The sequence below is a fragment of the Homalodisca vitripennis genome, chromosome 4 (assembly GCF_021130785.1).
Source record: "Homalodisca vitripennis isolate AUS2020 chromosome 4, UT_GWSS_2.1, whole genome shotgun sequence".
Classification (NCBI taxonomy): Eukaryota; Metazoa; Arthropoda; class Insecta; order Hemiptera; family Cicadellidae; genus Homalodisca; species Homalodisca vitripennis.
This window is the reverse complement of record NC_060210.1, coordinates 196,867,844-196,895,407: the sequence shown is the minus strand read 5'-3', so window position 1 is coordinate 196,895,407 and position 27,564 is coordinate 196,867,844. Positions and strand designations below refer to the sequence as shown.

The window sequence follows — 27,564 nt, the reverse complement described above, 5'->3', positions numbered from 1 at the left end:
AAGATAGAGATCGCCTTTCACTACCTATTACCTTTCTTTCACACGTATTTCCAATTTCTCTACTTAACCTTCACTCAGTTCATATTATCATATCAAAAATTTGTTGAAACTCCCAAAATTTAAATTTTAACAAACGATAATATACGAATATACACAATATTAATTAACCCTTAACTTAACACACACTCTGTACCAAATGTGTATGTATATTTTGTTCTGTATACTTTCAAGAGAGTACAAGTGATGTTACGTAGCAGATTTGGAAACAACAAACTAACCCACGGTGGCAGCACATATCAGCTGGGGATTCTTCTTGTCCACAGCCTCCAGCTTCATGCCGACCTGGAACATGTTGGACCTGGGTGTGGGCGGTTCTTTCTTGAATATCTTGGCCGGTGCCATCTCCGCACCATTAAGTGTCTTCAGTAAGGAACATGGGCCACGACGAGGCATTCATTCGGAATCCTGCAAGAACACATCAGAGGAATTGTATATTGTTAGTAACCTCGTACAGAAAATATTACAAACTGAAGTCAGTAGGGCATATAATATTACATTCTATAGTCCTTGTCTGTACTGTTGATTAAAATTAAAATCTTTATAAAGATTTGCCAATTTTGTTGTTTAGCTTAGTATCAAAGAATCACAAAAAATAGGCATATTAACCCTTCCCACACCATAGACGGATATATTAGAATGTTAGACTTTTACCAAAATGCTAAATACATTTATATCCAATATTATAAATCATACCTCTGGGAGAGTTTATTAGTTTACAGAAGTCATTTGGTATGCCCGGTGTAAGCTCCGCTCCGTGCTTATCGCGGTTGCCAAGGAAGTATTTATAAACGACCTTCACTCTGTAGCAGGGGGGGTGCGCCCTTTGTCTAACTCCGACCACCTGCTCGTCAATTCTGCGTCTCCTACAAAGCCATAACCAAACATATCCGTGGCGTGTGTTACTGCTTTCTCGGTTGTTACGAGTGCGCGTCTACTACGTATCTTGTTATTATTTTTATCGTGTGGTAGTGTTGTGATTAGTTTGAAACATTTATCTTGCTTTATAGTGCAAGAAGGTGTATTTAATTTAATTTAAATAGTTTTGTAAATAGTTTTTTTTCATTTTTATCAATAAATACGCTAATTTTAAGTAAAATCCTCTGTTTTATACTTTTTTTGCTTTTACCTTTTATAGTTTAATTTTCTTTATTTAGCTTTGGAGTTAAAGAAACCAAATTTTTTTAACTTTTCTTGGTGTTATAGGAAAGTTAATGGATTTATTAGAGGCATGCAAAGGGTTAATGGTAATGAAATGCTGTATAGACACTCGCTAAAAATGTAACCGTAAATAACTAAGAAATGAGAAATTTTATTTCACACAGTAAACAATATATATGTACATATTTTTAAGTGAAATATGTTCCCAGCAAAGGCATTTGCCTGTGTGCTGGGAACGAGCTCTAAAAGTCTACTAAACAAATATAGCAACCATAAGTATAAATATAAAAAGATAGTAGAATTAATTCAAAGAAACAAAAAATTAACTCTTGTGATCAATTTATGAATAGGTTTAACATAACTTAAATTAGCGAATTAGAAATAGATCAGAAAGAAAGGTAATACAATTTGAGACTACTTATTCGATAAGCTAATTACAATTACCTAACTTGTAAAATTATGTAACACTGTAAATATTTTGGCATCTTTTCGTCCTGCATGTGAAACTATCAACAAACACAAGCCGAATCAGCAATTTCTCTCTCTATTTCTTTCTCACTCTCCTTTAAGTCAATCTCCCTCTCACTCCCTTTTGCACATTCACTCGCACTCTCCTCCCACTTTCTCACTCATTCTCTCTCACACACACACCCAGTCACTCTCATACACACACGCACACACACGCACGCACGCACGCACGCACACACGCGTGCACGCACACGCCACAGACACACACCCCCCCACACACCACACCACTCTTTAGGAATATATAGAAACAGTAAACCATTCAACACCTTCTCTACCCACTTCAACTACTGTAACCATTTGTTCACTAATTTTTTGTAACTATTTATTCTTAAGACATCGTTAACTTTAAGGTGTGCTGGTAAATTTGCATACAACATGTTAATTATGTAAAAAGAACAGATTTTGTCAACAGATTTCGATAATCTAGGAATCACAATTCCAATATTTTCCACTGAACGAGTAAGGTAGTGATGGCCTATAGGTGTGAAAAGGGTAAACTTGTTGTCAAAAATATATAAAATAAGGGTTCTTACATAGAGTTGATTTAGATTGAAAACTTTAAATTCATTGAAAATTAAGTTTGTCGGGTATCTTCTGTCATTCTGTAAGATAGATTTAATAATAGCCTTTTGTACTATTTCTAATGGATTAATTACATTTTTATTCCAAACTGTAAAACCGATTGAACATAAGCATAATACACACATTTAACAACGTTCAGATTAGCCACCCGGCGTAAATTAGCTAAAACAAATATGAATTTCCTAAGCTTGTTCCTTATTGTAATGATGTGTGGGGCCCAACTCATTCTCTTATCAAATGTCACTCCTAAATACTTATATTCGTCCACACTCTCAACACACTCACACGTGTGCAACCATTCATTCTGCCACAAGTATGTAACCTGAGTTGTAATCCCACAGGATCAGAAGAAGATCTAAGAGAGATGGCCATGCACTTAGTTTTTTGCGTATTGACAGTAAGCTTATTTTGGTCAAACCACCCCTTAACCGTACGGAGACCCTGTTCAGCATTACCATAAACTTCATCCCAGGTTGAACCCTCAAATATAAGAGCAGTATCGTCAGCATAAAGAAATATCTTGCCATTATCTAACCTAACCCTACCTAAATTGTTCATATATATTAAAAATAGAATTGGACCAAGGGTACTCCCTTGTATAACCCCGTAATCAATTTCTGCTAATCTACTACTAACACCCATTATTGACACCAACTGACGCCTATCACTTAAGTAGCTTTTAAACCAATCAAGTGCTAAGTCCCTTATACCAGCATTAACCAATTTTGTCAATAAAATACCACGGTCAACAGAATCAAAAGCTTTTGCAAAGTCAATAAACACCGTAATACATTTATTATTATTAGGGCCGATTGTTTCATGAACTTCTTTTGTAACCATAAATAAATTATCATTAATATTTTTATCTCTTCTAAAACCAAATTGATTTGAAAACAAGAAATTGTTCCGGGTTAAATAATCCACAAGCTGTAATTTAACACACTTAGCACTTATCAATGAGTTTTGCCAGAACACAAGTGAGAGTAATAGGCCTATAGTTAATGATCAAATTTTTTTTGCCACTTTTATAAATTGGAATTACTTTGCCAATCTTAAAAACATCTGGATATCTTCCCTGAGACAAACTAGCATTAATAACATGAGTAATAGGCATTTTTAAATTTTGAAAATTACTTTTAATAACTTTTGTATGGATCCCATCAACGCCTGGAGCTGATCCCCCTTTCAGTTCTAAAACACTTTTCTCTAATTGTTCAAGAGAAACTGGAGAAAATTGGAATACGGAGTCTATCTGATAATCCTCGTCATTGACAACCACCTCCGTGACAGGAGGGATTGCATTAGCCAAATTACTACCCACATTGGCGTAGTACTCATTAAACTGATCAGCAGCTTCTAAAATTTTATCAGTTTCACTTCTAGTGTTTCCAGATAAAAAATGTTCAACAGGAAATGTTTCTTTGGATTTAGAAGTTCCCATGAATTCTCCCAATTTCTTCCAAAGTTCCCTTGCGTTACCTTTTGCCAATATAATTTTATTTCTATAGTAATTTTCCTTAGCACTTTTTACTAATGAATTTACCCGATTACGACAATTTTTGAATGCCATTAATGCTAATGGGTTAAAAGGTCGTTTTTTTAATTGTTTACTGAGTTTGTCCCTATTCCTGATTTCTTTAATTAAATTGTTTGTGATCCAAGGTTTGATTGTTTTGTATTTTGCAAGGATAGTTTTTTCTTTGGTACATTTTCTAATGATATTTTGTAAATTTGTAACAAGTAAACCCGCACTAACATTGACATCATCCGTTTCTACGACCAGAGACCAATCTAACTCGGATATAAGATGACCCACAGTTGCATCGTCAACATAATGTATTAACTTTTTATTTTTCGATTTTGTCTTTTCTATCCAGTTTTTTAATTCTGTAATAATAAAAAAATGATCCGTCATTTCGGATTAAATAACTGAGCTTGTTAACTTATTAATTTCCTTACAGTCTGTAAAAATATGATCAATACAACTTTTGCTTACGCTCGTAACTCTTGTGGGAACAGTAATACAACCAATAAAACCGGACCCGTACAAAACATCTAGATATTGTTGTGAGAGGAGATTTTGTGTTTCCTGTAGTATGCAACAGTTAATATCACCAACTATCCAGTGCATGCGATCCCTGGGCCTATCATTACAATATACCTCCAGGTCTTGAATAAACAATTGTAGGTCAAGGTCAGGGGACGGACATGCGAGTAAACAAAGCTTCTCATTACCTACATATAAGTTTATCTTTATACTTGTGGCCCCATGCATTCTGACTTCCTCATGCGTAACACTGAAACACTTTCGTACATAGACAATCACACCATCATTTTGATTTCTGCTTACTTTATTAACTATGACGTCATCATACCCATCCACACCAACAATCACACCACTTTCATCCAACCAAGTTTCCATTAACACTATGATATCAAATTTCACATTAAAACTGTTTAAAATAGTTAAAAACTCGTCTATATGTTTATTATAGCTTCTAATATTCACATGCAGGATCGATAAGTTACCACTGGACTCATTGATACCTTTAGACAATAATAAAACGGATTTAAATCTTCATATTCAAAAATGCTAACATTCCTGTACTCCGCTAACTCTTCTAAAAACTCTATTGTGGAAACAAAAATTTAAATTTATATAAAAAATAAAGAATAACTCAAACAAGAATAAGAAAAAGTAAAGAGAACTTAAACTGTTTGATAGCGAATGAGCCGCCTATCCCACCCACAACAATAGAAAAACTACCAAATATCCCGCTACTTTTTTATTATTTGAATGTAACATTTATCTAAGCCTGGATTAAGATTTTACCCTATTATTTTATATGTATATATGTATTTCATTTTGTAAAGTTAGAAATAAAATCATAGCGATACTAACAATTAAAACATGTTTATTTTTAGAGAAGTTTAGAAAAATATTAATAAAATAAAGAATGCCAAGATTTATTAATCGTTCAGTACAAACACTGATTCTAACTTACAGAAGTTGTGCTCAAAATGAAATAATCTTCCTAATGGAAGATTTTTTAATGTAAAAATTATTTTACTAATGTAAAAGGAATGATTAGGTATTTTACACCATCGGGAATAACATAATGTAGACCCACCCTAATTCTAATATTCTTGAGTGTAACTTTAATACTAATTTTACCATTATCTTTCATGTGTACCAAATATAAATACCAAATCTTACCCTAAAATTCTAAATACATTAAATTATAAATATTGTAAATATAAATTGAAAATATATATATATATATATATATATATATATATATATATATATATATATATATACAACACAAGGAAAACTTTTCTTTTAAAACTTATGTAACCAAGATTACTATAGGTACCTATGCAAAAAAGCCCTAATAATCTTGAAATTAATTTCAATATTAATTTTACAATCCACTTTTAGATTTATACTTGAACTATTAATATAAAATTAAATAATTAATTATATATTGAGATAACAAGAAATAAAATGTAACTATGAAACGCTTCCTTACCAGTTTACAAGATTAGCTCTAATAAAAAATACGGGTACTTTGGGATTATACCGACCACACCCAGACATGAATCGTTATTTGACATTTTGTTTCTACTGATTACTAGATTAGCGTAGAACAATATTTCGTCAATATAAAACAGGTATTGTCTTATCGCAAACCCCTCCCCATCCTCAGACAGAGGTCAAAGTCGAGCGGTCTAGTAGATAACGTGATCGCAGAGTCTCGCTGCTCGTTCAGCTGGTGCGTCGCTTTGTTGTACTTCCGTGTTTTATCCCTACATTTCTCCAAACTCAAAAATTCTACAAAAACAAACATTACCAAACAAAAACTAAAATCTTTATTGAAAAAAAATTACAAAACTTGTTTTTATTCTTGATCACACTCCACCACCCAAAATGCGAGTGCCTCCAGCCATCAGCGCAGGCTTCGGCAGCACCTTCGGTGATAATATATTGTATTTTTCCTTCTAAGTAAAACGTGATTAAAAAAAAAAGAACATACCTACATATTTTAATTGTACTCCTGAATTCCAGAATTTGTTGTTTAGTTGTCGAAAAAAAAAACCTACGGAATTACTGAGCACAAAAACGACATTCCTCCTTAAATTCTTAAAATTTCACAGAAAAATAAGTTATTAGACTTTATAACATTGAGAAAATTAATGAACATTTAAAGATATTTTATAATATTTTGAAAAATTAGTAATTTGCTAACTATAACAATATTGTTGTTGTTGTTATTAACTTTCTTTTAAACTTTTTATGATTTCTATATGCAAATATGGTATTTATGTAACTCATTAGTAAATTATATATTTAAAAAAATATAATCTCAATTAGCTCAAGATTAAAAAATGTATGTAAAATACGAAAATAAAATTCTTACGTTAAATTGTGATGAGCTATAGGTCTATCCTGAAGTCACATTGTCCTCTAGTTACTGTCCTCCAGCTCGTTTAGGCTGAGGAAAATCCTTACTGCACGAGAGTTCTCACTTTTCCGGACGAGGATCTTGCCGTTGCTGCACCAGGCGTACGCTAGCTTGTTCTCTCTGACCATGGCCTTGGCTTCCTGTAGAAGTTCTCTGTTGTGAGGGGAGAGATGCTCGACGACGAACACCGGGGCTGGTTTCAGAGATGAGTGAAGATCAGTCGTCTGGAGTTTCTTTTTCTTCGCCGCAGTCAACCACGAAGCTCTCACTGACCTCCGAGCAAACTGCACAACAATACTAGCGTGGAAGTTGCGGTTCTTAGGTGCTTGAAGACGATGAGCTGTAGATATATCTTCGTTGTTGAAGGGTACTTGAAGTGCTTTAGCCACAGACTTCAGAATAGTGTAGACGTCTTCATCACTTGTTACCGGAACACCTCTCACCTCCAAATTACTCATTCTTGAGTACTGCTCCATGTCCAGGATCTTGCTCTCCGCAGATCACAGCCTCTGGTTCAGTTGCTTGTTGGTCTCCCTCAGCTCACTGCACTCCTCCCTCAGTCTGATGTTGTCCTGCTCAACGTCTGATAACCTTGTGATTATATTCGCCATCGACTCTTGGATGGACGTCATAGACTTTTCCAGAGTGGCGAAACTTGTCTTGAACTCCTTGCTGTCAGCTGCCATCTGCTTTTGAATACTCTTCAATAGTTCCAGGGTGTTGATGCCATCTGACTCAGACTTAGCGCTGCAGGACTCGCACTTCCACACACCTCCTCTAGCGTTGAGCTGTTTCAACTTCTCAGCAGTTCTGATGCGGCAGCAAGCGGGATGGAACTGGTTAGAACACTCTGCACACTTGGCCACCTCCGCAGAAGAAGACAAGGACTGATTGCAGCTTGCACACAACATACTTGTCGGTAGTAAATGTAACACAGTGAGAAAAGAAAACAACAACAAAAAATAACACCAACTTGTTATAGAAAATTTTTTTGAGATGGTAAAAATAAGAACATGAAAAACTAGGCGGACTGCACGATAGAACTAGTAGGGCAGGAAGGCACGCACACACACTACCCGTACGGAGCGCTTATCTCTACTCGACCTTCCAGCTCGGCAGACTGATAAGAACTAAGTTCCACAACCGAAACACATGCGTGATGGAGATAATACCTAAAGGAGGTTGCAGCATTCCTCCATTCTTCTCGCAGTGGCCGATGGGGTGGATCTCATTGGAGTCGACAAGCCTCCAGAAGTCATTCTTGTTGTCACTGCCGTCCAACCGTAGCCGCAACCGAGGCCCGAGCACTCCTACCACAGTCGCGATGCAGGTCGAGGTCAGGTTACGTGGATCCAATGCCTCTAGCTTCATTCCAATCTTGAACTCATTGTTTGGCGGCACCAGATGCTGTAATATTTAAAAAAAATTTTAACTGCTGCTTACAAAATTAAAGCTCATGTTAGTCAAATAATTTGGAAAACTATAACCAAATTTTGAATATTGAAATTGTTTCAGCCAAAACCTTCAAATACGAATAATGAAGATTTCAAAAAATAATAACCAAACAATAAAGTATTTGACATTTTTTGAATTTAATAATATATTTTCTCACAAGACAAAACATATTTTTCAATCATTAACAAATTATTACTCAAATAACAACTTGACTGATGAAACTTAAATGATTTTTCCTAATCAAACTAACAAAACATCATGATAATGTCCTCTTTTCGTTATGTTCAAGAACATTTTCATCCCTTAACAACTGTAAATGTGAATAAAGAGCAAACTTTTTTTGTCATGTTAGAAGCATCTGATGTGCTTTTAAGAATCCAAATAAAACTAAGATAAATAACTAATCAGACACTGTTTATGAATCTTCTACAACGACTAGACTTAATGTTGAACTACTGCTAACATTTTTAATAAGATTAGTCTTCACCATCAATTATTTCAGAACTTAACAATAGCTGATAGTTGCACAAAATTTATGTAATTTTATTTAAATTTAGTTTTAATTTAAGGTTATATATAAGGATCACTTATCATTAGGTTGACATCCTCAGCAAAGTCATATTGTTGCCAGGAATTGCAGAAAGAACCTGTGATAATTCTACATGTAACAAATGAAAATCAAAGGCCCCAAAATTGATCCTTGTGGAACTCTATTATCAACATACAAAAGGAAGTTTATTATTATCTAAATAAAGTATTTGGAGAAAATGTCGTCTGTCAGACAGCGTCCTCGAAATGATTGTGTGGCTTTGAATTCCTAGATTTGAATGTTTTTTTTAGCAATTTAGTATGGTGAACGCTATTCAAAGCTTGGATCAGATCTAAAAAAAATTCCTGTTGTTTTCTTTTTATCAAAGAAGGATATAATAGATTCAATAAATAAACTGTTCCAAAAATTATTAGTAATCTAATTAGTCCAACAAACCGTGTTATTCTTTCAAACCCTGATTATTAATATATATTTATTTGAAATTAATGTATGGATAAAAAATTGCTAGGCTATATTTGTTACCTACAACCAATTACAGTATTGTTGGATGGGGGAAAGGCTATAGGTTACCTGTTTAAAGAAGTCGGGAGGAGCTGCAATGCTGGTGGTTTCCTTGAGGTAGGACTCCCAGTCAAAGCTGAAGGTGGACTGTACTAGTGGACCGAGAGTGGGGGTAGAAGGGCTAGGGGAGGGGGGAGTGGTAGTTGTGCCCACAGGAGACTTTTCACCATTCGCACTCACTGCAACACAACATGATCTCATGACAAACTTGGATAGAGATATAAATTTATTTCAAACCAGGTTTATACTGTAAATGATTTTTGCACCAATAGTTATTGTAAAATTTAGATTGCATCATAATATATACTTTCACATTAAAACTGATTTGCAATTTTGTTAATAAAATTTACAATACTGATTATAATGATGTTTAATACATAATTTTGTTCACATTATATATATTTACAAAGTGCATGAGATTTTCTTCCCAGATATAAAGGGTAAGAAAAGTCCATCACGAGCTGATAATTCCCGAACGATTCCAGGTAAAGCAATAAAACTTGGTACATTATTACTGCACTTGAGAGATGAATGTTAAAGGGAAAACCTGGTATTAGTTATGGTTTTTGGACTTTACTTCATGTACATCTTACATTACCTTTTAAAACTATGTACATCTTGAGCTATGCTTGCTTTAAATGATTTTGCCGAACTCCTTGTAGACGATCCTCCATTGTATTTGAAGAGTCACTAACTACCTTAAAAACAATTTTTTAAGTCCAACATTCATTTACTAAGTTTAACTTTCACAACTTGAGCCAAGACAAAGATATTAACCCTTTGCACGCCAGCCTATTTTCCAAAAGTACTACCCAGAAACGCCAAGGGCATTTTCAGCAGTTTTGCAAGCTTTCACAAAATGTATCATAACTTTTTTATTTTTTAACAGATATTGATGATTTTTTACCATTATTTTGCTTATGAAATGCCCTTGATCATTTGGTAAATTGTAGTTGCATAAATGTAATTTAAACTTATAAAAAAATAAAAATTTAGAAAAAAAATTAAATTTTCAAAACAGTTTTTTTTAGTGCAAATAAGTGGTTTCAAAAAATATTTATGCTGATTTCCAGTTATATCCCAGTAAACTATATCCACCCCTTAACCTAATTACAAAATTTCAAAAAGCCTACCATATATAGAAGTCCAGTTGTGATTTTTTTCACTAAATTTGACACGGGCACAGTTTTTTGTAAGTTATATGTAATGTTACACTATATTCACAAATCAATATTTGACACTATACTAAAATAAATCGGTACTTTGGGATTATACCAACCACACCAGTATGAACAACACAAAAACATAAATTTATAGAAACAAACATGATAGAACAAAAAAAACAACTCTTTAATTACAAAATTACAAACTTACAAAGATTATCAATTGTTAATAATGGGGTCAGATTCGCTTAAACTTTTTTTCAATGAACCTAGAACGTTATAAAACGATGTAGTTGAGTAACAGAACTAACATTCCATCAATCAACAAGCATTTCCAGGTATTGTGATCGGTATTGTTGTCGCTGTTATCTTATCTTTTCTCGAGAATCCCGATTATGGCAGGCCGTGGGGCATCACATGATTATTTAAGTTTTTTTTGCACGGTACATAATTGCCTTTCCATTACAATTCAATTTATATTGCCGATCAGCCCCTCTAGAATTTTATATTTTACTGATAGGTACTATCTCGAGGGATGTTTTTCTTTCGTTGACATCAGCGCGGGCTTCGGCAGCACCTTCGGCCGGAGGCACTCGCATTTTGGGTGGCGGAGTGTGATCAAGAATAAAAACAAGTTTTGTGTGTGTTTTTTTTCAATAAAGAGTTTAGTTTTTTGTTCGGTAAATGTTTGTTTTTTGTTGAATTTTTGTGTTTGGAGAAATATAGGGGTAAAACACGGAAGTAAAACAAAGCGACGCACCAGCTGAACGAGCAGCGAGACTCTGCAATCACGTTATCTACTAGACCGCTCGACTTTGACACTGTCTGAGGATGGGAAGGGGTTTGCGATAAGACAATTCCTGTTTTATATTGACGAAATATTGTCCTACGCTAATCTAGTAATCAGTAGAAGCTAAATGTCAACTGTCTGAGGATGGGGAGGGGTTTGCGATAAGACAATCCTGTTTTATATTGATGAAATATTGTTCTAACGCTAATCTAGTAATCAGTAGAAGCTAAATGTCAACTGTCTGAGGATGGGGAAGGGTTTGCGATAAGACAATTCCTGTTTTATATTGACGAAATATTGTTTCTACGCTAATCTAGTAATCAGTAGAAGCTAAATGTCAACTGTCTGAGGATGGGGAGGGGTTTGCGATAAGACAATTCCTGTTTTATATTGATGAAATATTGTTCTACGCTAATCTAGTAATCAGTAGAAGCTAAATGTCAAATAACGATTCATGTCTGGGTGTGGTCGGTATAATCCCAAAGTACCAATAAATCTAATAAAAGGAGCATAATAAAAATGCCCTAACAACAAAAGTAATGAGAGAAATACAAACGTAAACAATGCACAGCATCACGAACGTAACCTCACTCTCCACCAAACAATCCAACAGCTGCGAAGCTCAAATACGACCAAACAAACAGTCCATAGAGGAATAAACTACTTTGTGGTTTTCAAAGCAAACTAATCAACTATCGATTAGTCAAAATTTCGCGGCAATCAGATGAACTATAAGAAAATTACAGGCGAAAAGTGTGACGTACCTATATTACGGCCATTGGCGATTCTCAGTTGAGTAGCCGATGGCCGTAATATAGGTACGTTGGTGTGCAAAGGGTTAAACCATCTAGAACAGGACCTACATTATAAATGTTCAAAACTTAAAACCAGTGTAATGTTTTTAAAGAATGAACCGTTTGAGGTCAGATTTTCGGCATTGTACTCTACCAATAAAGACCTTTAATTTGAGGTACTACTCGACCTCTGCTCTCATTTAAGATTTTCTCCTGACTCCTTGCGGGCCTTCCCCCGACATGACCTCAAAAAGTAGATTTATAGGTACAGTAAAGATGTATTAAGTTCTATTGCTTTACCTGTAATTGTTTGGGAATTATCAAACCCGTGCAGGACTTTTTTACACCCTGTATAATAAAAATAAATGTACAATAGTTGTTCATTGACTCAAAGATAATAATTACGCCTGTTAAACTGAATGATGTGCTGCAAGATTTACCTCTTTTCTGGTCCACACTGGAATCTTTCTGGAACTTGTTGAGACAAGAGGTGCTGCAGAAATCTTTGTGCCTGGAGTCAGGTTGCTCGAAGCGGACAGGAGAGCCCCGGATCACATTGTCACACTGGCTGCAGGCCCCCTGCAATCATTGTTCTCATTGGCTACTGTGCACCTCACAGCGAGTCTCATTCGTTAAAACCACAATGTGTGTTTAGTCACCATTTTGTTTTCTTTTGAATTCCGGTTTCTCACAGAGTAAAATTTGAATATTTTAAAAGAAAAGGCCATAAGACATCAATGAAACAAAAAAATAAAATTATCCGTAATTGATACACGAGTTCAGGTAACTTACAAAATTTAATGGATTTTTTTATTTTTCTACATATAAAATCTAGTACTTTGGATGCCATTAATGTAATCTGTTCTTAGTGATAGAAATTGTGATATAATGCATGTGATATAAAAGCACGGAAATTGTTTAATGAGTGTTGAATCATGTCTTATGAAAAGGTTTAAAGATTTCCAGTTTTCATAAAAGTAAAAAATTGTTTGACAAATATCTCAAACACTTTTACAATATTATATATTTTTTATTATAACAACAGTTTCCACAATTTGATTATTTTATATTTTGTATAAATATGCACTTTAAATATGTGGACACATATTTTTTAACATCTTTTTGATACTTATAACACTATTTGTATTTATTAAAAGTATTTATTTAAGTAAAAATTCTAAAACTGTAAAGGTAAAAAAAAACTATCAATACAATACATATTATGGTAATTCTAAGCAATATATGGGTCAACCTCGATTTTTCTCATATTACAATATAATGTTCCAATAGTCAATTAGAAAAGGAAATGACTAGAATTTCTTGCCGGAAAGCAGTTATAGGGAGCAGGCAACCGCCAGACGGTCATATATTGCTTAGAGTTACCTATTAGTGATCAGGGGAACTGACGTGATCTGGGCTTCAAATTTTGGAACTACTCGAGTTAATTTTTTTTTCTAAAAGAGCAAGCAGCGCGAAGCGCTGCGCAGCGGGCAGGCATCGTGCGTGATCCTTTTTTTTTATTAAAAATTTCTGATAAATTGTTATTACATATTACAATATAATGTAGGTAATGTATGTAAAACAATTTTAAACACATAATTACATGCTGGAAAGCAAAGTAAACCAATATAATCCGCCCAATACAAAATCTCCGTAAAAATCTGGTAAAGGAATCTGTGTCATTCCTTTGGCCTGAATCAATTCAGTATATACGGAAGATCACGCACGATGCTTGCCCGCTGCGCAGCGCTTCGCGCTGCTTGCTCTTTTAGAAAAAAAATTAACTCGAGTAGTTCCAAATTTGAAGCCCAGGTCACGTCAGTGCCCCTGATCACTAATAGGTAATTCTCGCGGTTGCCTGCTCCCTATAAACTGCTTTCCAGCAAGAAATTCTAGTCATTTCCTTTTCTAATTGACTATTGGAACATTATATTGTAATATGAGTTGCCTGCTCCCTATAACTGCTTTCCGGCAAGAAATTCTAGTCATTTCCTTTTCTAATTGACTATTGGAACATTATATTGTAATATGAGAAAAATCGAGGTTGACCCATATATTGCTTAGAATTACCCATATTATAATCATCTCACAACTCTATTATATATTATTCACTCGGTATTATTCCAATCTTTACATACAACAATTTAAAAACAAGACAGATTTAATAAACTTATACAGACATACGACGACCACGCCTTGTAGATAACATATCTAGAGTGATATTATTATTTATTAAATGTTGTCAGATTTATGCAAGAAACTAAATTATTCAAATGTAATCAGTAAGATGCGAGATAACAGAAGAGGTCATCACATTTGACACCAATTTAAAGCTTTCAAACTCTATTTTTAAAAATGGTTTGGCCAACTTGGAATAAATGCTACATTTATCTGAATCATTGATGTAAATGTAATAAATAATGGAAACATTTAGTTACCTTATTATAAGCTTTCCGGAACTCTGAGAGACAAGTCTCAGAACAGAACTCTTTCTTCCCGTGCTGGGTTGGCAGAATGTACTTCAGCGGTTGTCTACTCTCGGCACACCATGTGCATATTTTGTTTTTAGGTGGTCGCCCTGGAATCATAAATTTTTATTAAGGCCTATATAATGAGTCCCAGTGTAGTTATATGTTCTCCCTAACAATTGTTGCATACAATCTATACCGAATTAGGATGACTTAGACTTCCGTCCAATGACCTTGAGACTTTTCCACACCAGTATCTGCAATGTCCTTCCACTTGTATGTTCCAAGCTGATCACTCAGTGAGCAATCTGTATGGGAATGTCCAAGACATTTGTGGACTCAGTATAAATGATTCAATTTAAATATATGTAAAGTTTTTTCCATACTCATATGTGGACGTTCTTGGATACAGGCGTGAAATGGCCTTTTAAATGGTATTTTATGACAATCAAAATTCTCTGCATTTTGCTGCTATTAAATTTTGTCCTTCTTCTTTCCTCATTGTGCTGCTACCTTACATTAGTGTATGAAACTTGTATTACGTCACTTTAGTAAATTAATGACCTTTAAGACTTGATTCTGACAGAATCGTAAATTCTTAAATTGTATGCTTAGAAAATGTAGTAAGCCTATTATAATGTGTTATACAGTAATAAATGATTTAAATTCAAACTGTTAACACTTACTTTCTTCATTAAATTCAATACAGTAACTTTTTTTAGAATTATTGCAATTAAAAAAAAAAAATTCTCTGTTCCAACCACACTTGAACTGGTGCAAGAGTTGACTTCACTATTTCAACTAAATTCGGGAATTTAAGAATTGCAGTTTGATGAGTTTAATTATGTTAGCAGACAGCAAACTTTTTCAATATAAAATCATATCTAAATAAACTTCTAAACAACAAAACACACACAATAATTTTTATTTTAAATAACAAACGCACGATCATTTTGATGTTTATAATAGCTAGCTTACCTCTAACTTTTCCTTGAGGTGTAGTCATTATACGTCAAGTGATTTACTGCTCAGGATGTATTTCCTTTGGGATTGTCACTGCAAATCTGTAAAAGAGCACAATTTAAAACAAGTTATTATTTTTCAGGAGAAAAATTCTATCTTTTGATTTTGTCCAAATTTATTGTCTATGGATTTCAACAGACAGTACCTACTTTGTCTCACTTTATCATGACCTAGTCATGTGTATTATTAAAGCACTGCAGAAGCAGAACTCTAGACCTTGCAATAGGAAAGATAAAAATGGAATCTGAGGTTACTTAAACCGTATTATAAATATAGCAGCTGGCCTCAACAATTTCTATCCAATTGGGGAAGTAATCCTTAACTTACCTAGCACCTATACCTCATCATTGATGGTAAAATCCCTACTGTTTACGATCATTCAAAGATTGTTTTTCATTAGGTTGCTTTTTAATGTTATAGCTCTTAAAACATGTTTCCTGGAGACAAAAAAATTGTTGGTCTTTCCATGAAAATTTATAGATTTAGTGTGGTAATAATTTGGGCCACGATGAAATCAGGCCTACAAAAAAATCAGCTGAAGCTATTGGTGTTTACAATATATGGGAGATGTCTGGAGCAATACAGTTTCTTATATTAACTACGTCACATAGCATTGGGGAGAAGGGTTGATTCAATACAAAATTGAGTTAACCTCCATTTCACTTTGCATTCAGTGCAGCTTCTGGTACAAACTGACTCGTGGTATCTGGAGTGAACATCTGTCTGAAGAGAAGCCATAAAAAGTCCAAAGACGTTGAAAATTAACTCTGCCACTTAACACTTAACACTTAGCCTAAAAATGCTGTGCTTTGGGATCATGTCCAAAACATCATAATCCACTTCAATTGTGCACCTGAGACGATGGTACTTTGGTATTATCAGTTAGAAGGCTTTTGGAACTTTTTGAAACTTTTGGAAGAGTTTTTCTCACCCGGAGAGTAAAAAAAAACTACATGATTAGAAAGAATAGACTTTACTTGACACTATGGAAATTATGTCATTGTGATGATCGGTACTTGTTTCTACCTCCCAAAAGGAAACATTATTTCTTTACTTTGATTAAATTTGATACTTTGGTATTATATGGAAGCCACACCGCCCCTATCTACTATTTGTTATTAGGTTATATAAGTAGATAATTATGTATGAATATAAATATAAAATGTTAACAAGCGCTCATGTAATCTGATCTTGAATTTAATCCTGGATGATCTGTCTCTGTTAGATAAAATAAATTGTTTCGTTGAATTATAGAGGCTACAAGGTATATCAGGTTCACAAATTTTATCCTGCCTTGGGTCAAATAGATTATAAGGAGTCATATACTGTAAATTTACCTTTCCAACATTTTTTTCCGCCGCTATTATTGGTGTAAAAGGTTGTAAAGAAAGAATGCATATTTGAATAGCCTAGCATATTAGTTTGTCATTGCATATTCTAAATTGTACAGGTCTACACACCATAACAAAAGAAAATCCTCTTGTCGTTCAGGCATGAAAATTAATCTGAATCAAATATAAACCGAATTAGCAGAAATAGAGGATGTGCCGGCTGGAATTTGCATAGGCTGACGAACGTAATAAGACTTAATATGGCGTGAATGTAAACAGGCATATTGCAAGTTCTACAATGACAACGCAATGATTTTCAACCAACTACTTTCTTCACACTAAGAGAAAACTATTACTAAACTATACTCATTAGTTAATTATGATAAAGTAATATCGACGTTTATTTATATTAATAGAACCACGCACCTTATAATTGTCGAAATTTACACAAAGTCCAGAAAATCACATATAACTGAAAATGACAACACTACCATAACTAACATCGTCACCATTTTGTTTCTGTTTCAACCAAATTTCCAGAAAGCATTTGGATTTTCCGTCACACCTGTAAAAGCCAAGCCTGTATATACCAAAGTATGTATAACCATGAAAACATAGTAATAGTGGAATAAATCAAAATGTATGGATGTAAATATGTATATATATTGGCATGCTTAAATTTTAAAATTATGATTATAAATCAATAATAAAATGTTCTGCTTTTGATATATTAGTATTGCGCTCATTATTCCCGTAATTACAAAATAACATAGCAATCCGTGCTTTAAGTCAGTTTTGGCCCCAAATATTTAACTCCATTCACGAAAAATAAAAATACAATGTTGTCGTTATGTTGTTTCAAACAGATCTTCGCGTGTTTGTTTTAATTAAATAAAGGTCTTTACTCTGATGAACATTTTTTAAATTAAACATCAAACCAGAACACGTAAGAAATTACCATTTTCCACGTCAAAATATTGTGATATTTATATATTTTCATTAATTTAATACATTAATTTATTTGGTTACCTTTTTTGCTTATAAACTGCAATATCAATGCATAATCTTAAATTATTAATACTATGTGATATACAATTCGATCCAAATGTGTTCATTGTTTTTCGTAGAATAATTATGTTCTACGACGAAGTCAGATCGTTGAAACATTTGTAAATAAATATGGTATGTAAAACTGCAAAACCCGATCGAGTGATTGTCTCCCATTGGCCGTTTGGCATTGTATGGTGTTTGATTGTTCAGAGAAGCGTGGGCTGCACGTGGATTCCAGTAGCTCGTTGGAGCTCTTCTTGTTATGACATAGCGTAAGCGGTCACTAGCTCAAAAAAGTGCGGGCCCCTTTGCCCCACTGTAAAACATATTACTAGAGTATGCAGACGGAATTGATCTTGGTATGATTTGAGCACGAGAGGTCTCCCCAAAAAATGTACGTGCCCCGTTATAAAAATCCCTTTAGGGTGGTTGTCGGAGTTGTTCAACAGATTGAATACATTCAACTATGTGTTCACCCCGACGTCAGTGACTGTTGTGAGTGATAATGGTGTCACCAACTGTCCGTCTACCCGTGGACATCGGTCGTTCCCATAGGAGCCCTGAGGATCTAAGCCAAACGTACGGATCCGCATGCCTGGCCTGAAGCGAGAACGACGTCGGTGAGTTGGCACCGTTCCATATAACAATTTTTTTATATCGCTAATCTTGATCCTTTCCTAGTAATCTGTTTATTAAAATTATTTTTCTCTATTGACGTGACAACGTCTTAAATTAGGTTGCGGCTCGGAGTCACTCATGAAAAAGTGTAACGCCCGGTAACGTTACGATGCCCGTCCAGTGGGTCCGCCGCACGGGATAAAGCAGATAACTGTGGGTCCGCCGCACGGGATAAAGCAGATAACTATGTTTATTCGTGAAAATGTGGAGTGCTTAGATTCGTCATTTACAACAACTACAACAATAAAGGTAAATAATTGTACACTGATATTTCATTATCGTAAACTATGATTGATTGATTAATTGTTAGATTGACACAAAAGTTGAGAAACTGAGTTTATAGTTTATGTCATACTATTGACAAATGTTGATAGTGTTAAGTAAATTATTAGTTTAAATCACTCTGCAATCAATCGTAATTCAGTCGATTGAGAAGAAACAGCGCGTATTGCTAGTCAAAACATTTAAAATAACAAATTATAACCTCTAACCTGTCATAACAGTGCGACCAAACAAACGAACTAAACCGACCAATCACCACGCGCGGAGTTAGAATTTAACTGTGTTTAGCAAGAATTTCAAATTCCAATTTTAGTAAATTTTTTTATTCAACTTTACCATTTACAATAACAAATTTTAATTAATTTCAAAATTATGTACAATGTTTTAGTAAAAAAAAATATATTTCTATAGTTAAAATTTGTGCAATTCTTATTTTCATTCAATTCCTTGTTCCTATTGTGCAATTTAATAATATTCATATCAATAAATATTCTACCGAGAAAAAGACGTTGTCACGTAAAATCTTCGCCCGTAAAACCGACTTTACAGGCAACCATAATTTTTTTTTTTAAACCATTCAGTCCGTATATACGGACGTTTGCGGAAAAAAAATTTTACTCCAAAAATATTTTTCTGTATAGACAATAAGAATGAACCAAAATACAAAAAATATTCGTAGGAAATGTAAGAGTAATTAGCTGTAAAATAACACGAACAAGTGAAAATGCAGCTTTCTAAAAAATCAACATAACTTTTATAGTTTTTAAAATATTAATAAAAACGTGTTATGTTTGTATTAAGTTTAGTCTTCTCTTTCAATCGATATTATGTTTATAGTTAAATATTATTTGAAACTGGTATTTTTGATGTGAAAATGTAAAAAATATGTATTGTAAGTAAATATGTAACGTATATTAAATTTAATTATAAGATTTGTTTCATAGTTTTCATTAAGCAAAATTAATTTTTCTTAATTAATTAATCAGTTAAAAATTAGAAAAATATCTCAAATATGTAACATTTTCTTTAGTGGAACATTGAAAAGCGCTTCAAGTAGGCTTGACATCTTACTTACAGTACAAGTACTTGTAGCACTGGATGAAACATCCCCGCCATCCTTTCAAGTCTTTATTTTTTTCCCCTGACACATTATATTAGTCAAATAATTTTATTTTAATATAATGTGTATCTCCTGGTTGACCTGTGCCAAGTCGGTTATGGCCTAAATCTTGGACTGTCCAGACACAAATCAAAATCAAACTAGGCTAAACACTCACCTGGCGGCTACCCATATGATCACATAATTATTTGATGTGCTCATCTCTGATATCCAGCTGATTGCATCATCTAATGTTGCGTCTGCTTTCAGCTGAAGAGCTTTCATGGAAGTGAGGTTAGGGTTATTAACCACGCTGCTGCTTTCGCCACTAGTGTGTCGTCAGCTAGTGAAAGGAAGATCCAAGTGTTTTATCTCACGACCGAAATCAGGTTTATTGAATTCAACAGTCACTCAAAAACGTACATTTAGCAGTCCCTGGGGCACTAAAAAGAAGCATAGAAACGTTAAGATAAACTTAGATTGGTATACAATGGGAGATCCACAGACTGAAGCTGTTCTTGCTCCTTTGCGGGAAAAAGTGAAGGAACAGGTAATTAAAATTAGTATAGAATTATTTATATTTAACTTAGTTTAAAATGTTAGTAAAATTTTGGGTATCAATTTACAAAATCGTGACCATGGAAAGGGTATGTTCATTTTTTTTTTCCTGAAAACTACAATTTTTCCTGAAAACAATAGTGAGAAAAAAATTCGTCGGGCAACGAAAAATCAAAGGAGTTACGATTTTTTGAAATCCTCTGAAAAACTCTGTTTTTGACAGTACCTCTGGCAATTTTTACTGAAAATGATGACGTTAATTCCTGTCAACGATGCCTGCCCGCTGCGCAGTGCTGCGCACTGCTTGCTCTTTTAGAAAAAAAAATTAACTCGAGCTTGCAAAAGTCGAATCCCAGATCACGTGATGCCCCCTGATCCTTAACCCTCCAAGTGTTGTTCGACAAAATTTTGTCGGTTATTTTCCATTCTTTAATGCAATAATGCCCGAAAGGCATCAATATAATACAATGATATACTTTCCCCCCCCCCCAGTTTATATGCACCTGTGATAATAACACTTGGCTATAAATGCCCAACCCCCATGAAAAAAAGTCAATTTTTTACATGGTCACGGTATTGTAAATAAATACCAAATTTTGCTTACGTTATGCGTCTAACTTGAATAGATAATATTATTTGTTTTTACATTAGTTTGGTTGAGTTGGCTATATCCTACATTATTAGAACTGCCTGTCCATATTGGTAGTATTTTATTGTTGTACTTTTAATTAAATATTCAAAAAAGCTTAAAATAATTTATTTACCTATAGGCTATTTGATATAATTTTGTTTACAGTGATCTACTGAATAATATAATAAGTAATACTATCCATAGTACAATCTATTTCAATTTTTTTTTTTTTTTTAATCAAAGTTGTTTAACTCTGCAACTGTCAAAAGTCGAGGCTGCAAAATAATAAGCAGCCACCACAACAATCACATTATTGATATTTCTGATAGTATAAACTACTGATAAAAAAATAACCAAAATGACAGACCGAATTTGGGGAGACTTTAATAAGCAGCCTACACTCATCTGGTTGTTTTTGTTGAATTGTTCGATCTATTATCCAACTTTGATTTGAAAAAATTGTATACAATAAGAGTTATAATGAATTACCGTAACAAGAAGAATCTCGTTTATTACAATTTTAAAAACATAAATTTAACACTAACATAACAAAACCAACTGTTAAGAAATACTGGCCTCCAGATAATACCAAAGTACCACAGTTTTTCCTTTTATTTTCTTAATGTCATTGCCCACTTTAAATTTTGTTGATTTAGGTACCAAATTACGTGTACTTGTCCAATACCTAATATTTCCTTGTGTATTAATTATATTTTTGCAAAAAAAAAAAAAAAAAAAAAACAGTTAAAACAAATTTCATTTATTTTCAATGGCAAAGCCACTTTTTACAGAGTTTAATGAATTTAGAATGAATATAGATATTAACAATAAAAGATAAAAATAAGTATATCAATTTAGGTGAGACTCAGCACACACATTGACTCACCTCTGACGTACTTGAGAAAAGTTCATATACCGGAATCATATATTGAAAATATGGCACTTAAAACTCACATTGGGTAGGGTACGATAAGCGGACCCGGTTTTTTATATCGAAGAATGTAATCATCGATACCTAATATATTCGCATCTAAAATTCTAGACTATTAATCGATATAAAAGTATCTATAGTCCTCTATAACAAAACATATGTTTTAAATTAAAATATGAATTTAATATTTACAGTGATGAAACAAATTATTATAACCAAAATTAGGAAAACTGAAGACGACCATATTTGCTCCTCTCACAGTTACAGTTGTTTCTCTCTCACAAATTTCACATAGGCCTAATGGGTTTTTCAGTCCAACATGTTGAAGTCACGTAAAACATGTCTTATCATCAAAGCAATGTTGTGTAGTTTTCTAAAGTTGACTGCTATTTTAAATAATCAAATGTTACTTATGTAAAATTGAAATATTACCTTAAGTTTATTATTTGAAAGTGTTTACAGCTGTTCGTATAGATTATTTAAGTTAATTGTTCAAAATAATTAATCAGTATCTATTGATTATATCGAATGTTATGATTAAGTAATATTGTTTGCCAATTTCGATATAAAAAACCGGGTCCGCTTATCGTACCCTACCCCTCACATTTACAAAATATAAAATAGTCTATGTAAAAATTCTTTTTTATAATAAAAATTTTGTGTTTAGTGCCACAACCATGAACTATTCTGTTAGTGTAGAAGGACTTAAATACTATTTCTGTATATTGTTGTCCTCAAATAGTTGAAATTATGAATGTATATTGTTCTAGGGAGACTTGGTACGATCACTGAAGGCCAACAATGCCCCTGAGCTGGATGTCAAAAAAGCAGTCGCAGAGCTTAAAGTTCGGAAAAAAATTCTTGAAGACAAAGAATTGGAATTGGCCCCAGCTATTACTTTTGATAGGTCGAAGATGGAAGATCTGTTAAAGCGAAGATTCTTCTTTTGATCAATCATTTTGCTATATATGGAGGTAACAATGTACTGTTTAATAAAAGGCAATATGTTACAAAATCGTGTTGAATTTATTATGTTTCTATACCTATGTTTTAATAATTGATTATAAGTATGTTTTGTTTTTAAATAATGTTCCAATAATGGAGCTATAGAAGTAGCACGTATAATGCATATATTGGTCTACCTCATCGTTAATTGTTAACAAGTACCTACTTTTATATTATGAGGTGATTAGTCAAAAGTTTGTTTTTTAACATAGAGGTTTTTTTAAAGGTAACATTTTTTTACATTTAAAATATATTTAAAGACATGCAATTTTATTAACCTCTGATGAATAACTAAACTAACTAAAAACTAGATTAAAGAAAGCAAAACAACCATAGCGTTGATTTGTCTATGACACAAAACTTAGGTATGTTTCTTTCTTTTGAACCTTGTTTGTAGTTGTGTGGTAGTTTAGTTCTGCAAAATAAATCAGATGCAGATTTTAAAATCTACTGGCATTTTTTATGGTATGATGACTTATGTTCAAAAAAGATCCTCACACATTTACTTTAACACATTGGAGTCTGGCTCGCTATTTGCTGTTTTTATAGCCTGGTCTGCATAAATTAATGGGTTTTTCAGATTTTTTTTTTAGAAAACTGTTAAATATCATGTATATGATATTATATTTTCTTGAAAGTTCTATCTTTCCTCTTTAAATTGATATGTAAAACTTTATTCCTATAAAATCTAATTAATTTTTTTTTTTTAATTTCAAAACTCACCTTTTTTGAAGAAAAATAAAAACTCCCGCATGTCTTGTGTTACTTGAAAACTAACTTTTGAATAAATAAAAACAAGTAATTATAATATTTTTAAAGGCATTTACTATATACATATTTACAAATAATTGTAATTGCCAAAAAAATTCAAATGCTAAAAAAATCACACAAAATCCTTTTTAGTGTGATACTCTTTGAAACAGTCAGTCAGGTACGCAGAGTGCCACATTTACAGTCCATGCAGTAGAACCTGCTGAAATCCGGATCATCATCGGTGTCATCAACAATATCAGAGTCCGTATCTAACTCTAATTCAGCTAATATACTGCCCTCTTCCATTGCTTTTTGAAATGCGCGCCTCTCCATGATTGTTGTCGTAGACAGACTGACGACGCGCCAGGCCACGTCAGTCGCTAAACAAAAGCCTCAAGCGGGTATGACGTAGTAGCGCCTAGCGGAATTTTTCTGAACTAACCAACAAAGCTGGCTTTCTAATGCAGCAGACGGCACTCGAATATCACTCGGGGCAACTCCGTATATCAATCGGCAAAGCTGTGCTCGAGTCACGCTCGAGCGCCGGCCGGGTGATTAAACAACGGCGCTCGAGTCTGGCTCGAGCGTAGACTCGAATGTGTTAAGAGCCAAGTGCACTGGCAACCATATTGACTTTAGCCTTACAAGACAACAGTTAAACCTCAAAACAATTTTACATTTTTGAAGATAAACATTGTTCTTGAGGTAAAACTCAAGATCAATTTCACCTCAGCCGGCTCTGAAGATTGTTTTGTGACATTTATATTATACTTCCAAGTAATGATAACAACACAACTTAAGCACATCTGTGAATTGAGACACAGGGTCATTAAAACACCATTTGTAGCCTTTCAAATGTACCTAAATATGAATGCCTGCTACATCATGTCTCAAAACACTGAAGTAGTTCAAAGCATTTAAATGTTGCCTACTGTGTAGAGGTTATGTTTTTATCCTGCTGTTTACTTGCCACAATATCTGCAATACTGCATTTTGTGCAACTCTGTGCCACAGTCTCTGAAATCCTGATCTAGATACAACTTCCAAAACATTGAAATGTTGCCTACTGTGTAGAGGTTACGTTTTTATCCTGCTGTTTACTTGCCACAATATCTGCAATACTGCATTTTGTGCAACTCTGTGGCACAGTCTCTGAAATCCTGATCTAGATACAACTTCCAAAACATTGAAATGTTGCCTACTGTGTAGAGGTTACGTTTTTATCCTGCTGTTTACTTGCCACAATATCTGCAATACTGCATTTTGTGCAACTCTGTGGCGCAGTCTCTGAAATCCTGATCTAGATACAACTTCCAAAACATTGAAATGTTGCCTACTGTGTAGAGGTTATGTTTTTATCCTGCTGTTTACTTGCCACAATATCTGCAATACTGTATTTTGTGCAACTCTGTGGCGCAGTCTCTGAAATCCTGATCTAGATGCAAACTTCCAAAACATATTTGGTCACTAAATAGATTTTGTTAAATTTCATTATCTTGTCTTTCTAACCGTCAAAATTAACTTAAGTAACCAATTAATTAAAATTGCTGTATCTTGTATTAAATTAATTAAATATATCTTGTATGTAGGTAACACAACATTTTTAAATACATGCAGTAGTATTGATGAACTGAACATTCTAACAAAAAATACTTTATTAGAAGCTTGAAGCTGGTTTAAAAACAATGGTTTCCATCTAAATGTATCTAAAACTCAAAATATCCTGTTCAGTTTACGAAAAATCTGTAAACTCTCAAAGTATTCTATCTAATCATGCTAGATTCTCGGGAATATTTATTGACAGAAATTTAAATTGGGATGCCCATATTAGTTATCTTTCAACTAAGTTGTTTAGAGTAATTTATCTTCTCTGACTGCTTACACTCTTCGTTGATACAAATTATGTGAGAACGGCTTATTTCACCTTTTTTCAATCCATTATAAGATATGGACTTGTAGTGTAGTGTGGGGCAATGCAAGTAAGATTAATAACATTCTTATCCTTCAAAAAAAGTCTATAAGAATAATTACTAACTCACAGCAACTTGAACATTTTAAACCTCTTTTTACTATTTGTAAAATTCAGACCATAATAAATCTTTGTCTCTTTGATCTTTTGAAATATATCTTTAAAAATCCTCAATTAGTAAAGCCTAGCAGTATAAAACACTCCCACAATACCAGGAATAAAAATGCTGCATCTATTCATTTTAAATAAATAAATAAATAAATAAAAAAAAAAATAAATAAATAAGGACTTTATTTTTGGAGCGGTTTTCAACAATAATTGCTGGTTTACAAAACGACTCATGTCTTATTATAGTTTCTTAAAAAATTAAAAGCTTATTTTATAGTTATTAATAAATAAAACATAATATTAGACATACAGTTTTTAATAGATTTTAATAGATTGAGCAAAAACTCTCTTGAAAGCCATTCCGTTATTGCACTGAGGGTATACAACCATTTGTTACCCTTAGTCGTAAAGTACAATAAAAAAATATTTTTGAATACATATTCCTTATAGCTGCTAGATAACCCATTTTATGCACTGCCAAGTTATTCTGATAAAAAACATTTTATTTTAAATTCCCCAATGCCACCGGCTGTATTTGAGTATTGTAGTTTATGTTTGTGTAACAAAAGATATAGATAATATAAGATTTATAACTGACTTTGCCTATATTTATTATGAAAGCTGTAATGAGACTTTGTCAATGATCTTTATTTTTTGGCAATAAAAAATGTTGATTGTGATTGATTGGTTGTTTTTAGGTATCACTGGGCAGTTTGACTTTGGACCCATGGGAACTGCCCTCAAAGTCAATATGCCTGAATTTTTGGAGAAGATTCTTCATAATTGAGGAACAAATGCTGGAGGTGGACTGTTCCATCTTGACCCCTGAACCTGTTTTGAAGTTAGTAACGTGACAACCTTTATCGTGTAAATGGTGACTGAATGAAAATTAATCAATTTTGACGTTCGTTGAATATTTTTCTTCACACCTTTGTGAAGTAGTATGCAAGCCAATGCAAGAGTTACCCTTATAAATACAAACTGATACAACTTTGTTGATCACTTAAAACCTAAATAACACTCAATGTAGAAAATACACCTGTATTGTGAACTATTTTCTTTTGAAACTGATGTAAAACCTCTGTATTCTGATTATCCAGATGTTTAAAAAAAACCTCTAGGTAACAAAAGTAACTTATATATAAGTAAGAAATTTTCCATGTTTCCAACTCCATTGCAGTTCTTTGTTTAAATCTGTTATTGTCGATGAATGATTTGGAAGGATAGTAAGTAGGATTTTGGATATTTGCCATCGTTATATGTTACAAAAAGTATAACAATACTTTTTGAGAATTGAAATCTATCCTCTTCTTTAGATGTGAAAAATTACTTTAAGACATTAAAAAACTAAAAAGTAATCAAATGATTGTTTTAAAACTTGACTGGCAAAATTGATTCTTGTTAATTATATTTTCTGTAGCCAACAATTAAATAGTTAAATTAATGATCCATAATTATTTTCAGATGGGGGGGGGGGTGGGGGGGGGGGGGGGTGGGGGGGGGGGGGGGTGGGGGGGGGGGGGGGTGGGGGGGGGGGGGGGTGGGGGGGGGGGGGGGTGGGGGGGGTTTCT

At 33.5% G+C, this 27,564-nt stretch overlaps 2 protein-coding genes across 2 annotated transcripts in view; one reads left to right on the top strand and one right to left on the bottom strand.

Moving 5' to 3' along the window:
- LOC124360862 (polycomb protein Scm) overlaps nucleotides 1-17,486 on the bottom strand; it is a 30,208-nt gene extending 12,722 nt beyond the window's left edge. Inside the window, 8 exon segments of the mRNA XM_046814824.1 lie at nucleotides 279-429; nucleotides 431-465; nucleotides 7,967-8,201; nucleotides 9,370-9,539; nucleotides 12,548-12,686; nucleotides 14,546-14,685; nucleotides 15,554-15,639; nucleotides 17,356-17,486. Coding sequence (XP_046670780.1) covers nucleotides 279-429; nucleotides 431-465; nucleotides 7,967-8,201; nucleotides 9,370-9,539; nucleotides 12,548-12,686; nucleotides 14,546-14,685; nucleotides 15,554-15,581 — 898 coding nt within the window. The 5' untranslated portion in view covers nucleotides 15,582-15,639; nucleotides 17,356-17,486.
- Nucleotides 17,487-20,149: 2,663 nt separating this feature from the next.
- Nucleotides 20,150-26,843, top strand: LOC124360861 (glycine--tRNA ligase-like). Its single transcript, XM_046814823.1, has 3 exons — nucleotides 20,150-20,588; nucleotides 22,929-23,132; nucleotides 26,692-26,843. The coding sequence occupies exons 1-2, from the start codon at nucleotides 20,322-20,324 to the stop codon at nucleotides 23,106-23,108; spliced, it is 447 nt and encodes a 148-aa protein (XP_046670779.1). The 5' UTR covers nucleotides 20,150-20,321; the 3' UTR covers nucleotides 23,109-23,132; nucleotides 26,692-26,843.
- The last annotated feature ends 721 nt before the right edge of the window (nucleotides 26,844-27,564 follow it).

Coding starts and splice junctions, on each gene's coding strand:
- LOC124360861 (XM_046814823.1), top strand. CDS start 20,322: ATGGAAGTGAGGTTAGGGTTATTAACCACGCTGCTGCTTTCGCCACTA. Junction 20,589..22,928: donor GGGAAAAAGTGAAGGAACAG/GTAATTAAAATT, acceptor ATATTGTTCTAG/GGAGACTTGGTACGATCACT.